The following is a 15,873-nucleotide window of genomic DNA, read 5'->3' as shown; positions in this document are numbered from 1 at the left end:
TGCTGGATCAGAGATGAGGCCTTTACTACTATTCCACAAGATCTCCTATAATAAGCTTGATGCATCAATAACTTACAAATTACAATATTAATGGTATATTGTTTACTGTATTAATATTTTATGAATCTACTGTACTGGTATTTTATGTAATACATATCGTTAAATTCTTATAGTGAAACTTGATAAACACTTACCTTGTTGTTATTTTATAAGCTTTTGATAATATTGGTTTTGTAAACTCAATTGGAATTTCATAAATATTTTGTAAATGCCTTAGAAGTGATATTTTTAAAATGCCTACACAATATTGATGCTTAATCACCCCCAGTGCTAATATCTTGCTTACTTCCTTACGAGTAACATTATTGAATAATGTAAAGTGCAGTTGGATGATAATCTGAATCCAGGGCCAGATTGGTTTTATAATACGTGCCCCACTGGCAGGCAGTCGTCTAACATTTCATCAATGCTGGTCATCTGAAGGCAACAAAACAGCACATCCAAAAACATTGACACAAAACAAAATATTTCAAAATAAAATATTTCAAACCACTTTCTATCCCACCACCTGTCACACTTCCAAGCAGTTTGAGAAAACAGAATAAGCAATTTATAACACACATCATTTCACAAAAGACATGGATAATGAAATGGTAATACATTGCATTGGTTATTCTACTGCTGTGAGCCACAATCCGTTGAAAATTGGATAACACATCCATGACTAATTTTCTGCCACATGATTGAGTGTGCCAATTCATTCTTTACAGAACTTATTCTGTGTTGATGGTTTAAGATGATACCCGAAGTAAACCTTTCCACATGTGTTTGTTTAGAATATTAGAAAGCGAACTAAAGCAAAATGTAATGTATTTATTTCTCTGGTCCTCCATCCCCATCTAATAAAGGTTCTAACTCTCTTTAAGACACATTTATTTTTCGTTCTTCCTCATGCAAGAGGCCACTCCTAAATACCAGCCTAACGTGGTATGACGGCACAATATACAGCAGTGGGAAGTTTCAAGACCGTGCTCAATCATGGTACTCATCTCAGTAGCTACGTGAGCAATTTGCAAACACTTCCCAGCAATAAGTGCAGCTCTCCTTAACTTGGGGATTGCCAAAGACAAGAGCAGGGCCCTTACTAGCAGCTGGGAACAGCCATCTTGGTACATACTATGGTTAAAAACACAGGACTATCATTTGGACACCAGGAGGCGTGTCGTCCATTATGTGTATACCCAACAAGTAAGTCTTTCAACATATGTGAAGTTCAGGATGGGGAATTTTAGGGGCTACATTAACTGATCTGAAATGTGCAACTGCTTTTGTCAGTTAAGACTCATTATTCTTCACTTTTGAATAAAGATCAATGTTTTTTTGATTAGCAATGCAACAACATTCTTTGTAAATCACCAAAAGGATGTGTTATAAAAGGCTTCACTAGAATCTAAAACTAACTCAGATAGGAATTAGTAGAAATCATTAGAAATGATCAAACCCGATCAAGAAATGATCTGCCTAGTGATTTGAGAGTATCAACCACATGGATCATGAATAACCATTGCATTTAACCCCAAAATCATAATTAACCAGTAAAGATATACAAGGCAATTGGAAATGCACTCTCATATACCAAGTCTGCACTCACTAATGTTCCAACTTCCAAAATTCATGTTTTAGCTTCCATTTGAGTCATTCTATTGTTAAGTAAAAATGCCACATTGTAAACGTATCGCCTTTATAAAGTCATGATTCCATTTCCAAAACAATTACAATTAGAATTTTGGTTTTGCATGAGGCACTTTCCATTTTGGACGGGACAACTGCTTGAAGGCAGCTGCATTATAATGCAGAATTTGAACTTTAGAATTGTTTTTCCATCACAATTGTGTCAAATCTCTGAGCACATACTTTACTGGCAGTTAATTTGCATCAATGAAAGAAATGAGAAGCTAAAACTCTCACAAAACGAGTCAAACGTGCTGGTTATTGCTACAACAAACCTGGATAACAAGGAAAGATGGTGGCTGTGGAGGTTACACACAATGCAGGACAATCAGTGACATGAAAAACAGGAACAGCCACATCACAAGACTAATTCATGGGGAACATAAAACGTAGAAGAAACCATACAAACACATTTCACTGAAAGATTGAAATTAAACAACAGGGCCCCACTGTGCAAAGTGATATGATACCCAGTTGTGAGCAAGTCTGCCTTCAAAGTGATTTATGTCAAATGAAACAGCTCAATCTGTGATGGTTAAAAGAAAAAAACCGGGGTGGGACCAAATGCTCTGACATGGGCTTTGACGTGATTCATCTTTAGTTAACTGTTCACATATACTCTCAAAACATGTTTTTAATGGTTACTGGGGTGACAATTCCAACAGACACCCATTCAGTAACTCACCCAAGTGACATTATTCTTCTGAGTTCCGAACACCACATTTTAGCATTTGATCACAGTGGGGTAGGGGTTCACACTGCAGCCCAGCTCAATATTGATTTTCATCCATCTGTATCACATTGTACAACAGAATGCAGTCAGGAATGGGAAATAGAGTGCTTTCAACTCCTTAATCTAATTAACCCAGATAATATCTTAGTTCAGTCTGAGGGGAGGGCATCTCTTGGTCAGGTAGCATCTGTGGAGACAGAATCAAAGCTAACATTTGCACCAATGACTTGACGTCAGAACTTTGAAAGGTTCGGATTAAAAACCTCGACTTGACGTATTAATGTTTCTCTCTGCACAGACTTTGCCTGACCAGCTGAATATTTTCACCATTTTCAGATTTTATTTCAGATTCCCAACCCCCACAGTATTGTGCTGTCACATAAGAGATGAATTTCAGTATTTGCAGGGTCAATGGATAAACTTGATGCGAGCTGTGAATGTTTGATGATTAACTTTAGGAAATGAAAGGCCTTCTGCTTGCTTTATAACATCGAGATTGGCACAGTGGATGTCTGAAGAAGGGGAGTATTTTACTTTGAAAGCACTGCATTATTAAGACAGCATGTTATGGAAAAGCTGAATATTTAAGCTGTTTCCTGATGTCTGCAGTGCTGGCGGCTCTATAATCTTAAACAACTGGCTTAATAAAGCAAAACTCGAAATGTATTCCAACACTTTTTTTATTTAAAGATAAGCATGAAATATTAAATTATACGCAATGGCGAAAATTGATCCAATATTCCAAAACTGGAGTTAAATTATATCCTACAACTAAACTTACAATTCATCTAGCTAAATAAACAGAAGGTGCTGCTTTTGTAGCCCATATATGTTTTAGCATGGCCCAGTTGTAACTATCTGATTGAAGCTCAATACACCCTGACATGTTAACAGCTTTCCTCCCCACAAATGATACTGAGCTGCTGAGTGTAACTTCAGTTTTTTTCTTTATATTTCAGATTTCCAGCATCTGCAGTATTTTGCTTCTTAATTAAAACCATTTTTCTTCTTTGGTATGTAATCAGAAATTGCTGGAGGAGCTCAGTAGGTCTGGCAGCATTTGTGGAGAGAGAAACAGAGTTAATGTTTTGAGTCCAGTGACCCTTCCTCAGATTCTAAAGGAGAGTCACTAGGTTTGATAGGTTAACTCTGTTTGTCCTTCTGCAGATGCTGCCAGACCGACTGAGTTTCTCCAGCAATTTCTGCTTTTATTTCAGATTTGGAGCATCCAGTGTTCTTTGTTTTATTGTGGTGCTCCTGGCTATCTTTTCCCATGCCAGATGCTGCACACATTTTCTTGTTTGAGAAACTAGGAAAACAAAAGTATTTCCAGAAATCTGTTGACAAAAAGCACTGAAAAACAGGTTGCAATGACTGCACTGTTGCTTTTTCTGGGGTAGTTGTTTCTCTTTGAATGGAATCTATTGAAAGTATTTCCCCAGGGTGGTTGCAGGAGGATTCCAATTTGCAGGCTCACCTTTGTTAAATTAAATTGCAAACATGATTCAAAGCCGATGATAGTTACATCTTAGCAATGTAAATTCAAACTTCAATTTGGCACAGATGTTTCAGTGAAAATTGAGATTTAAATTGCTGCTATAAAGTTACACCCAGAACTTCACTGTTAGAATAATGAATTCTAAATAAATAAAGAGTTGAGACAAACTGAGACTATTCTCTTTGGAAGCTTAAGGAAAAATTTGTTAGAGATGTTCAAAATAATATAGAGTAACTAAGAAGAATTTGCTTCAGATGGCATCAAGATCAATAAAGAGGGACTTAAGAAAAATGCGAAAGAACTGGGAGGTGAAACGAGACTATATTTTTATGCAGTTTAAAAAGAGTGGTGAAAGTAGATTTACTAATAATTTTCAAAAGCTTGAGGGGGATGCAAACAACGTGAGGGAATGGGGCTAATCTTTCAAAGCACAAGCACAGGCATAAGGAATGGCCTCTTTTTGCACCATATCATGGTGGTTCTTAAAACTAACAACTGTTAGTTCTCAGTGCAAAGTCAGCTGCATTCAGAGATTTGTTGGATGATCTGTAATTGTAATTTAAAACTGCAAGACCTTCAATGCCTTCTTGGATGAGATTTGTCTCAGAGAAGGGCAGGTTTTTGAAGGAATCCATGATTGGGAAGTTGGCTTGTTAGCACAGTGGGTCACCACATTTAATTAACAGGAAATGGAGAAATAAACAGCAAATCATGGAGGGCTTAGAGCTGGAGACACATTCAATTTTACACTATTATTCCTCCCCCGTACTATCAGGAGCAATTCTACATCATTCATTACCAATTCTGTCCTTGCTGTACATACCCCTAGAGTCGTGTTCTGTCTGTTGTAACTCGCAAAGTTCAAGATACTTTCAGTTGCCATAGCAAGGCCAGTGTGCTGAGACAGACCTGACACCCAATTCTGATGCTTATTCAGATATTCCTGAAAAACAAAAAAAAAATACAGACCACTCCTCACACAACAAATAACAAAAAGTGAGGATTAACTTTAGCTATGTAGTATAATTTCAGAAATATTCGCCACATGGACACTACAGATTTTGAGTTTCCAAATATTCTGCAATAGGAGGGCAGTTGAAATGAAAGATCTGCCACAATCCCTCTTTAGTCCACAAGATGGCAACCTATGCCTATTAGATGGGACACTTGAACAGGAATATGAACATGCAGTTCCTCGATCCTGCTCTGCTATTCAATTAGATCAAAGCTAAATTATTTCTCATTTCTATTTACTTGCACTGGACCAGTATTCCTCAATACCACGGAGGACGGAGAAACTCTGTTACTCTCAATTTGAAACCTCAAATGACACAGTGCCAACAATGTTTAAGAGCAGTTTCACACCTTCACTGTCCATTGTATGAAGAAGTGAGTCCCAATTTTATTCCAGAACAGCCTAGCTCTAATGTTAATTTTTTTGGTTCTAGACTCCCCAACCAAAGTACATTCCCCTCGTCATCCCCTGCTGTTTTAAACACCTCAATTAGGTCATTCTTTAATTCACTATATTCAAAAAGGAGATAAAATTGTGCTACCTTATGAACCCTTTAACTACAAGCATCATTCTGGTAAATGTGAACTGCACCCTCCCAGATCAATATATTCAGAAGTGCAATGTCCAGAAATGAATGTATATTCCTGGTAAGTCTATACAACTGACGTGTAACTTCCCTCCCTTCATATTGTAGTTCACTTGGGGTCACAGCCCATATTGCTCAAACTGATTGCTTCTTGTAACTGAATATTAGCTTTCTGTAACGTACATATAGACTCTTAAATCCCATCATTTAGAGAATATGCCACTTTGCAAATCTGGGATCCGTAATGGATGACCTTCCTAGTCCCCACATTGAATTCCGCTGTCCACAGTTCGATCCAATTACTAAATCTAAGCAAGTTCTCATACAGCCTCTCTCTCTGCACTGCCTACTGTGCCTCCTAACTTAAGGGTGGTCAGCAAAGTTGTAAAGGTGACTCTCTGTTTCAACATCTAAGTTTCTGACAAACATAGTGAACAGGTGAGGGAGGCCTCAAAATCCTTAGGGTTGCACTAGACACATCCTGCCCCTAAGATTAAAAAGCTACTCTTTTCAGCAAATGTTTTGATCATTTGTCTGGATATTCTTTCTTAGGCTTGGCACCATCATACATCAGTGAACATTGTAAAGGTGCTATCTAAATTTAGACTTGTTGCCAAACACCCAGCCCAATTTTCATTCAATTGATATCTCCGGTTCCGTGTGCATTCATTTTCTTTTGTTGCTAAATGAGCTGCCAGTTTACCTGGAGATGGGACTTGGTAACAGTTGGAGCCCATTTCATTGCCTCCTGAAGGATTCCACCACAACGAGCAGCAAAATCTCGGACAATGCTCTGAGGAGGATAAGGAGACAGATGATTAGGTTTAACACAAAGATAGGTGGAGGGACAGGTAGTGTTGAGGAAGCGGGGAGGCTGAAGGAGAACTCAGACAGGCTAACAGCATGGACAAGGAAGCGGCAGATGGAATACAAGTGGACAAGTGTGAGGTTATGCACTTTAGCAGGAAGAACAGAGGCATAGACTATTTTCTAAACAGAGAAAGGCTTTGGAAATTTGAAGCATAAGGGCACTTGGGACTCCTCCTCAAGAGGACTTTTAAGGTTAACGTGCAGGTTCAGCTGGCAGTAAGGAAGGCAAATACAATGTTGGCATTCATTTCCAGAGGATTGGAATACAAGAGCAGAGATTATCTGCTGAGGCTGTCTAAGGTTTTGGTCAGATTGTATTTGGAATAACGTGAGCAGCTTTGGGCCCTGCATCTAAGGAATGGTTTTGCGCTGGCCTTGGAAGAGGTCTAGAGGAGGTTCACACGAATGATTCCAGGGATGAAGGAATGTGTCATATGAGGAGCGACTGAAGACCCTGGGTCCATACTCAGTGGTGTTTAGAAGGGTGAGGGGAAATTTGATTGAAACTTACAAAATGCTCAGAGACCTAGATAGAGTTGATGCGGAGAAAGTGTTTCCACTCAGTGGAGAGGCTAGGACCCAAGGGCACAATCTCAGAGTTACTGGATGAGGAGGAATTTCTTCTGCCAGAGGATGGGGAATCTGTGGAACTCACTGCCACAGAACTCAGAGTGGGCCAAGTCATTGAGTGTACTTAAGACAGAGATAGATGGGGTCTTGATTGGTAAGGGAATCAAAGGTTACAGGGAGAAGGCAGGAGAATGGGGTTGAGAAACATATTAGCCATGATTGATTGTGGAGTAGAATCTGTGGGCTGAGTGGCCTGATGCTGCTCCTGGATATTATGGTCTAACCGGGGTAATTTATAACTACTCTAGTGCAGAAAATATGGTGAAAGCCAATTCAATAAATAATTTTAAAAAGGAGCTAGACAAAAATATAAGGATAAGGAATGCTCAGGGTTATGTTCAAAAAGCAAGGATGGCTGACTGAGCTCAATGGTTTGTTTTGAAGAGGCTGTACAAGGACAATGGGACAAATGGTCGCCTTCTACACTAATTCTATGGTATCTGCACGTGTTTTGAAAAATATTATTTGAGCACTAATTTATTATAAAACATCTTCTGCAAAAGTCATATAAATAACAACTTCTTTGCACAAACAAAACCAATTCCTTTGTACATTATTCCTCATAAATACATTTGCTTCATGTGCAAATTAATCATTAAGTGATTAATATTTCCTATGGAACCTAAATGTAACTTCTTTTAAAAAAAATCACTCATTTAAAAACAAAAGGGAAAATCAAGAACACCGCGGGGGAAATAAAAAAAAACATTAAACTGTCAACTTCAATTCAGCCAGAAGTAAAGTTGGAAAATTTAGACACTCTGTACTCCCAAACAGCAAAGGCATAACATCAGATCACTGTTGTATTTAACAGCTGGCTTATCTTGCGCTCTGTTTAACCAGGAATGGTTAGTGAGTGTAAAACATAAGTCGGAAAACAAAAATATGATTCCCTAGAATTAAAATCATAATCTTTCAGGGAAGTGCAATCATGCTCTGAGCAAATCCAAGGCTGAGATCAAAAGATTTTGGGTACAAGGGAATCAAGGATTTGGAGACAAGGCAGGAAACTAGAATTGACATAGATCAGTTGTGATCACACTGTAGGGCAGAATAGGCTTAAATGGTTGTGTTGCCTACTCCTGTTTCTTATGTCATGGCTTGAAATGTACAGTTGAGAAATGGTCTGGAACAAAGATGATTCATTGCAATGTGGTGTGCTGTAACAGAAAAACAGCAAATAGCATCGCGGTAAACCTTAAGAAATTAGAACAAAGCAAATGTTCCTCTGAATGAATTAGTAATATTGTCAGTGTAGATAAGCATTTTTGCAGTCTCATCAATTCTCCACCAAGTGGCGAGAATGCACAGCTACAGATGTGACGGCGTTAAATCACTTCACAATGAGAAAAAATCCCCTTGACAAATCACCTCAGAGGCGTGGCAGAATTATGACTGTCCAAATAAGACATACAGAGATCGGTTAAACTATTTTTACAAAAACTTCAACAGCTTCTGTTTTACAAGGTAATTAATTCTGGGAAGGCAAAGCAGGTTGCCAACAGCACAGAGAAAGAGACGGGGTGGGGTGAGGGGGGGGGGGGGGGGGGGCACTCTAGTGGTGGAGTAGAATTTGAATATTTCTTTTCCCGTAGGTTGATGATGTATATACAGTTTCCAGCCACCTGGATCTTACATGAAGTTCAAAACCATTGCTCTAATTAACCTGCATAATATCTGCACATCACAATGTCTGCACAAGATAGCATTGTGTTGGGAGATAGGATTTGCTAAGTGAGCTCTTTAAAAAAATAATCTAGGCTCAAACAGCAAAACGGAACACCAAATAGGAAACAGAAGGTTTAATTGAATTAAACTGAATAAACTTTGAGAACCAGACTACCAGGGGATGGTGGGCAGCATTTGCTTCATGGTCAGTGGTTTGAAGCAAACTTGGGGTTTGACATTTGGCAATCAATAAGAATTCCTGGTCCAGCAATGATTCAACTAACAAGTTTTCATCAAATCCTTCCACCCATCCTTGTCTCCATAGTCTCCTCTAATCCTAGGAGCTCCCAAGAAATTAGACAACGCCAGGTCTGAGCTCCTGCGTTTTCTCAATTTCCTTCACCTCATCATTGCCTTCAGCTTTCTGGACTTTGGTCTGCAATTCCCCCGCTAAACCTCTGCTTCTCTCTCCTCCAAGACATTCAGTAAAATTTGCAACTTTCCAAAGATTTTGTTGCTTCTTGTTTGTTTCATTTGTTCAGGAGATGTGGGTGATGTTAGCTAGACCATCATTTACTGGTCATCCTTAACTGGCAAACTATAGGTAGTGGTAAGCTGTCTTGACAGGTTTGGCAGGAGAGGAAGTTTTGCCTTATAGAATAATCTAGAACTAGGGGCTACTGTTTAAAAAAATCAGAGCCCCTATTTAAAATAAAGATGAGCTGATTTTTTTTTAACTGAGAGGGGCATGAGTCATTGGAATTCAACTCCTGAGAAGGTGGGGGAAGTCGAACCTTGAATATGTTTAAGGCAGAGGCAGACAGTCTTCGCTTAGGCAAGGCTGTCATGAATTGGCACGAATACGGATTTGAGTTTATAAACAGATCAGTCATGGTGGAGCTGCTTTGATAGGGTGAATGACCTTCTCTTGCTCCTTGCTCATATATTCTTGAACCCCATTACTTGGGATATGGGGACTCCCATGGTGATAGTGAGGAGGGAGGGTTCCAGGATATTGACCCAGTGACATTGAAGGAATGGTGGCATACTGCCAAGTCAGGATGGTGTACGGCTTGGAGGGAAACTTGCTCCTAATAATCTGCTGCTCTAGACCTTCGGGAAGGAAAAGGTTAATGCTTTTGGAGGTACTGTCAGTGCTCCTTGTGGATGGTGTACACAGCTGCCACTGTGTGTGTCATTGGTGAAAGGTCTGAATGGTAAAGGTCATAGATGGGGTTTCAATCAAGCTGCTTTGTCCTGGATAGAGTCAAACTTGTTGAATATTGCTGGAGAGCTGCACCCATCTAGGCAAGTGGACAGGATTACATGCCTTGTAGATGGTCGATAAATTGGGGAGTCAGGATGTGAGTTACTCACTGCAGGATTCCTAGCCTCTGACCTGCTCACTACAGGATGCCTAGTCTCTAACATGCTCTTGTAGCCACAATATTTATATGGCTAGTTCAGTTCAGTTCCTGGTTAATGGTAAAGCTGAGTATGTTGACAGAAGATTTAATAATGATAATGCCACTGAACATCAAGGGGTGATGGCTAAATTGTGTTTTGCTAGAGATGACCAGTGCCTGGCACTTGTCATGCCACACCTCGATGATGGCCTGGTATTTCAGTATCTGGCTTTGTATCTGAGGAATCACAAATCATGCTGAACATTATTCATTGATGAAGCAGCTGAAGCTGAGGCCCAGGACACTACCCTGAGGAATTTCTATGGTGCTGGCCTGGCTCTGAGATGACTGACCTCTTGCTTTGTACCAGGCATGACCCCAGCCAGTGGAGAGTTTTCCCCCGGATTCCCATTGACTCCAGTTTTTTTTCTGGGTTCCTTGATGTCACATTCAGATAAATGCCGCCTTACTGTCACAGGCAGTCACTCTCACCTCACTTTACTTTTAGAATTCAGCGTCCTCTTTTTGAACATGTTTGAACAAAAGCTCTAGTGAGGTCAGAAGCCAAAAGTCCATGCCAGATTCCAAATTAAACATCAGTGAGCAGATTATTCGTTGGCAACTTGACCCTTTCCATCACTTTGCTGTTGATCAGGAGCAAATTGACAGGATGGTAACTACTGTTGGATTTGTCCTGCTTTTCACATACGGAAAACGTTTTTACTTTAGCGGATGGATACCAGTGTCGTAACTTTGTTGAAAGAGCTTGGCAAGGAGCGTGGCAAGTTCTGGAGCACAAACCTTCAGTATTATTGCTGCAATGTTGTCAAGGCCCACAGTTTTGGCAGTATCCAATGCCTTCAGCAGCTTTTTCCGACCATGTTCCAGGCTTTGTGGAGCTTCCATAGTCTGTTAGCTGTTTAACTCGCCACCAACACAAGGCTGAACGTGGCAGCAGATGATCTGCTGGTCAGGGGATCGCTTTGCCTTGGAACATTTTATGATTAGATTCCCCACAGTGTGGAAACAGGCCCTTCGGTCCAACAAGTCCACACCGACCCTCCGAAAAGTAACCCACCCAGACCCATTTCCCTCTGACTAATGCACCTAACACTATGGGCAATTTAACATGGCTAATTCACCTGACCTGCACATCTTTGGACTGTGGGAGGAAACTGGAGCACCCGGAGGAAACCCACATAGACACGGTGAGAATATGCCCGAGGCTGGAATTGAACCTGGGACCCTGGTGCTGTGAAGCAGCAGTGCTAACCACTGAGCCACTGTGCTACCCTATGACATTGAAGCAGCTATGTAAACGTTAGTTGTTGCTGAGTCCACAATCCTCCCAAGGCTTCGGGGAAGCTCGAGACTAAAGTAATACGAACATGCAAACAAGGAACAAGAGTCGGCCACTGAGTCCTCCAAGCTTGCTCTATCATTCAATAAAATTGTGATCGATCGGATTTCACCTCAACTCCACTTTGCTGAATGTCCCCAATAACCTTTCATCCCCATGGTCATCAGGTTTAAAGATTCCATACCTACTGCCGTCTGGGAAAGGGAATTCCAAAGATTCGCAAAGAAAAAAATCAAAATCATCATCTCTGTTTTAAACTTTGGCCCCAGTTCTAGATTGTCCCACAAGAGGAAACATCTTTTCCACATTCACCTGGTCCAGTCACCTCAGGATCTGATATGTTTCAATTAAGTCACCTCTGACTTTTCTAAACTCCAGAGGATACAGACCTAGCCTGTCAAACCTTTCCTCATATGGCAATCTGGTCATTCCTGGTGTTAGTCTAACAAACCTTCTCTGACTGCTTTCAATACATTACTGTCCTTCTGTAGTACAGTACACAGGAGCCCAAATGTTCTTCTTTGGGAGTGGGGAGAACAAGAGGAGATGGGAAATGGAAAGAAAAGTTTATATAGTTGAACTAATCAAATAATTATTAGATCAGTTTACAGGCTGCCCAGCGGAAGAAACCAAATCATTTTTATTTCAGCATCAGACAAACATTTATACATTGAAAATGAAAGATAACAGTACCTCTCTGGCTTCATAGGTATCAGGAACAGTGATCCTGTAAGGGGTATCGAGTATATCATAATAAGGCTGATCCTTGTGGATGTCCTGCAAAGCAAACATTTATCTAATCTCATTATCTCTTATTGTAAGAACATTCTTCTGTGTGGTGAGCTTTGTTGACTAAAGTCCTTACCGCACTGAGGGAAAGAGAAAGTGTCTGAAGAATATCCAGCATTGTTTTTAGCACAGTACCACTCCATAACAGATGTGGGAATCTGAAATCAAAAACAACAAAATAGAAAGATAACTTTAAAAGGAGAAAGGTAACAACAGAATTTATGCAATGCCTTTTCAAGCTGTAGTTACTTTATCATACCACCAGGTGAAAAGATTGAACAGATATGTCTGCAACCAACATCAGCATACATGTAGACAGTAAATTTTCCTCTCTTCAAATATATCCCCTTCCATTAAAAATTCTGTTTCTGGCTCAGATACCACAGATGATATGGGACAAAGTCAGATAAAACAGCAGGATGCTGATCAGCAGGCTTGGCACATTTGGAGTCTTACTTAAGGACTGAATACCCGCTACTCAATTCCAATGCTCCTGACTTCAAAATCTGTCACATTATTGCAGGTACCAGGGTCAGTTTTGCTTCTCAACCTATGTTCTTCACTTCACCAAAGAAGATCGACTGTAGTTGTGAATACATTTGGGAGTTACAATACAATGCTTACTTTAAAACAGTGTATTGTTTGATACTGAATAGTTCATGGAATTACACAAAATGTACATCACAGACACAGGTCATTCAGCCCAGCACAGTGAATAATAACATGCAAGCTTCCATCCATCCCTCTTCAATCTCATCCTATCAGCTTAATCTTCTTTGTCTTTCTCCCTCATGTACTTATCTACTTACCCTTTAAAAACAAAAACACTTGAAGTGAGCAATTGTCCTAAACAAAACAAGACTGGAAAATAAACAATGGAAAATGAGATGGTAAATTAATTGAATAAGTATGTTGCGTTGGTCTTCAGAATTGAGGATACAAGTTACAAACCAGAATTAAGTGTCAATCATGAAATGGGAGAAGGAACTCCAGAAAATTAGAATCACCTGGGAATTCCCAACTAGCAAACTGTTTGATGCGCATGTCAATAAGCTTCCCACAGAGTCCTGATAGTTTTCACCTTATGGTCTTAAAAGAGGTGGCCAGTGAGATATTTGACGTACTGGTTTCAATTATGATGTGGAGGTGCCTGACAAAGGAGTAGCGCTCCGAAAGCTCATGTTTTTAAATAAACCTGTTGGACTGGAACCTGGTGGCGTGTGTCTTCTAACTTGGTTTCAATTCTTCAAAATTCACAATACTCCAATTGATTGGAAAAGGCAGTGGAAGCAGTCTTTGAATAATTTTAAGGCAAATGTATATAGAAACTTGATAAGCAAAGGGGTGAAAGGTTATTGGGACAAGGCACTAATGCGGAGATGAGATTAATCTCAGATCAGCCATAATCTTTGTGAATGGCCTATCACTCCTGGTCTTAATCCATAGGTTTATAAATGCAATTCAGTGATTGGAGCTACTCCTTGTTGTGGTGAATTCCATATTCCAATCACTCACTACGTACAGAGGCTTCTCCTAATTGCCTTTTGGATTTATTAGTGGCCACCTTAAATATGTGAGCCCTAGCTCTGATGTTACTCAGAATGCATGAGTTGTTTTCAAAGCAGTAGTACATCCAGTTACAAAATTTAAAATGAACAAAATGATCTCTTTGAAAGGTCTTACTTATCTACCAAGCCAGACAAGAACTTGTCAGCAACCCTTCGAATCCTCTTGTGAATATGGTTGAAATTCACCAACAGGAATTGGGCATGTTTCTCCAGTTCTTCCTCATTTTCTTTCGTTTTGGGCTGAAGGGGGTAGAATCAAGGGGCTTCTTTGTAAAGATTTGCCAACACAGATTCTTGTAAAATGCTTCAAAATGGTAAGTAAAGACAACTGGTTAAACTAAAGCATTTGGTACCTTGTCGGCCATAACGGAGAGAAAAACATCAAACACTTTATCGGCTACTGCAACCACACATTGCATCATTCCTGCAGAAAACAAGGCACAAAAATAAATTAAATTTCTTTACAAGAGACTCAAAAGAGGCCTAACTTTCAGGCTGAGGAAAATGCTGGGACTAAATTGAATCACTGCTTCCAAGAGCAAGCACAGGCATGAAGGATCAAATTGGACTCTTTGCTGTTCATTTCTGTGACTTGATGGAAAAGTCTTTGAATTTACTTAGCACCTTTCATGACCTCAGGGTATCCCAAAGTGCTTTAAGGCCAATACAGTACTTTTCAAGTGTAACGAGCATTATATCGGAGGAAAGGTCTTTAGCAGAGCTTGATTAGACAGACTAGTTGGCAGTGAAGAAAGACCAGCCCAAGGAAAAGCTGACCTGACTCTAAGTGAATTGAGCTAACACCTGAGATAGAATTTGGTCTGATTTATTCCTCCTGCTTTATTGAACAGGTGAATAGCTGAAAAGGTGTTAGGACAATCAGATGCTGATTCTGCAAGGTGACAAATTGTAAATTACATGGAAACTGACAAATGTTTTTTTTTTATCAGAGGCAATTCCATGACTTCAATCCTCCAGTAGAAGAACCAATTCACAAGTGTTTGGACTCTAAGGGCCAGGGAAAGAGGATTTTCAAAATCAAGAACAGCATTAAAAAAGGAGGCAGCAGGGGAGTTTACAGGGGAGAAATTGATGAAGAGAATGCATGCTTTTATATGAAGGGCACACAAATATGAGCGTCTGTACAACTATTTTTTTTTTCAACAGTACGCAAAGTGTGGATCTCAGTTGATATGTTTACCTCTCATAGAAGTTGGTATGGACTAGGCCAGACCACTCAAAACATTCTGAAGCAGGCAGCTCAGACCATAAGTTTGCAATTTATTTCGGTAAGTGTACAGCGAAAATAATCCGGATTACATTAGCAAGGTTGACTACTAGATCTTAAAATAGACAAAAACTTATTCACAAAATTACACAAAGAACAGAATAAAGAAACCCGACAAAACTCAACCTATCCAACTAGACTTAATTATGCTGTTCTGAATATACACAACCATCCCAATAAACAAATTTCCTTTAAAAACCAGTATAAATGGCACACATGCTTACAGGTTGAAGTTAGGAGAGTTTCCACACAGCTCACTGTTGACCTTCTCACCATGTCATGACTGAACCAAAAACTGCTCAGCTCAGCTGGAGAGATGACCACTCCCCTTTCATTATACAGATCACTTCTAAAACATGATCACTTTGGCCTGAATTCTCATCTGTTTACATATAAACAAAAGGCCTCTCAAAATCCTTTTCCTCTCTGTACCAAACCAGACTGATTGGAGTGCGACCCGGTTTATTATCCCTCTGAAAAGAAAATCAAGGACAGAGTCTCCTTGAGCCAAGGAACAGCTTTTAGAAAAAAAAAGGGACTAGCTTTGTGACAAAGTCACACAGACTAGTTTTGGCTACTGTTGAATAAAGCTACTTCAAGCAGCAGGAATAAATCAAACCAAATTCCATCTCAGGTGTTAGCTCAATTCACTTAAAGAGAGACTCACAGAGTATGAAGAACAAGGCGATCTGAAGCAGATTACAAGACAGGCTCATTGTTGCACTCTCAGA

The 15,873-nt window shown here is 39.8% G+C and overlaps 1 protein-coding gene across 2 annotated transcripts in view; it reads right to left on the bottom strand.

Annotated features, from left to right (window-relative positions):
- Positions 1-15,873, bottom strand: part of pi4kab (phosphatidylinositol 4-kinase, catalytic, alpha b) — a 172,062-nt gene that overhangs the window by 65,989 nt on the left and 90,200 nt on the right. Inside the window, exons 24-30 of one of the 2 annotated variants that reach the window (XM_043715376.2) lie at positions 14,208-14,278; positions 13,970-14,094; positions 12,363-12,444; positions 12,191-12,274; positions 6,267-6,356; positions 4,786-4,905; positions 2,007-2,030 (exon numbers count right to left, since the gene is read on the bottom strand). In XM_043715376.2, coding sequence (XP_043571311.1) covers positions 2,007-2,030; positions 4,786-4,905; positions 6,267-6,356; positions 12,191-12,274; positions 12,363-12,444; positions 13,970-14,094; positions 14,208-14,278 — 596 coding nt within the window. The remainder of the gene's footprint in view (positions 1-2,006; positions 2,031-4,785; positions 4,906-6,266; positions 6,357-12,190; positions 12,275-12,362; positions 12,445-13,969; positions 14,095-14,207; positions 14,279-15,873) is intronic. The other variant, XM_043715377.2, reaches the window with a different exon arrangement.

This window comes from Chiloscyllium plagiosum, unplaced genomic scaffold (genome assembly GCF_037043375.1).
Source record: "Chiloscyllium plagiosum isolate Xiang-an unplaced genomic scaffold, Cpla_swu_hap1 HiC_scaffold_24, whole genome shotgun sequence".
In the NCBI taxonomy this organism is placed as follows: domain Eukaryota; kingdom Metazoa; phylum Chordata; class Chondrichthyes; order Orectolobiformes; family Hemiscylliidae; genus Chiloscyllium; species Chiloscyllium plagiosum.
This window is presented reverse-complemented; position numbering and strand designations above follow the sequence as displayed.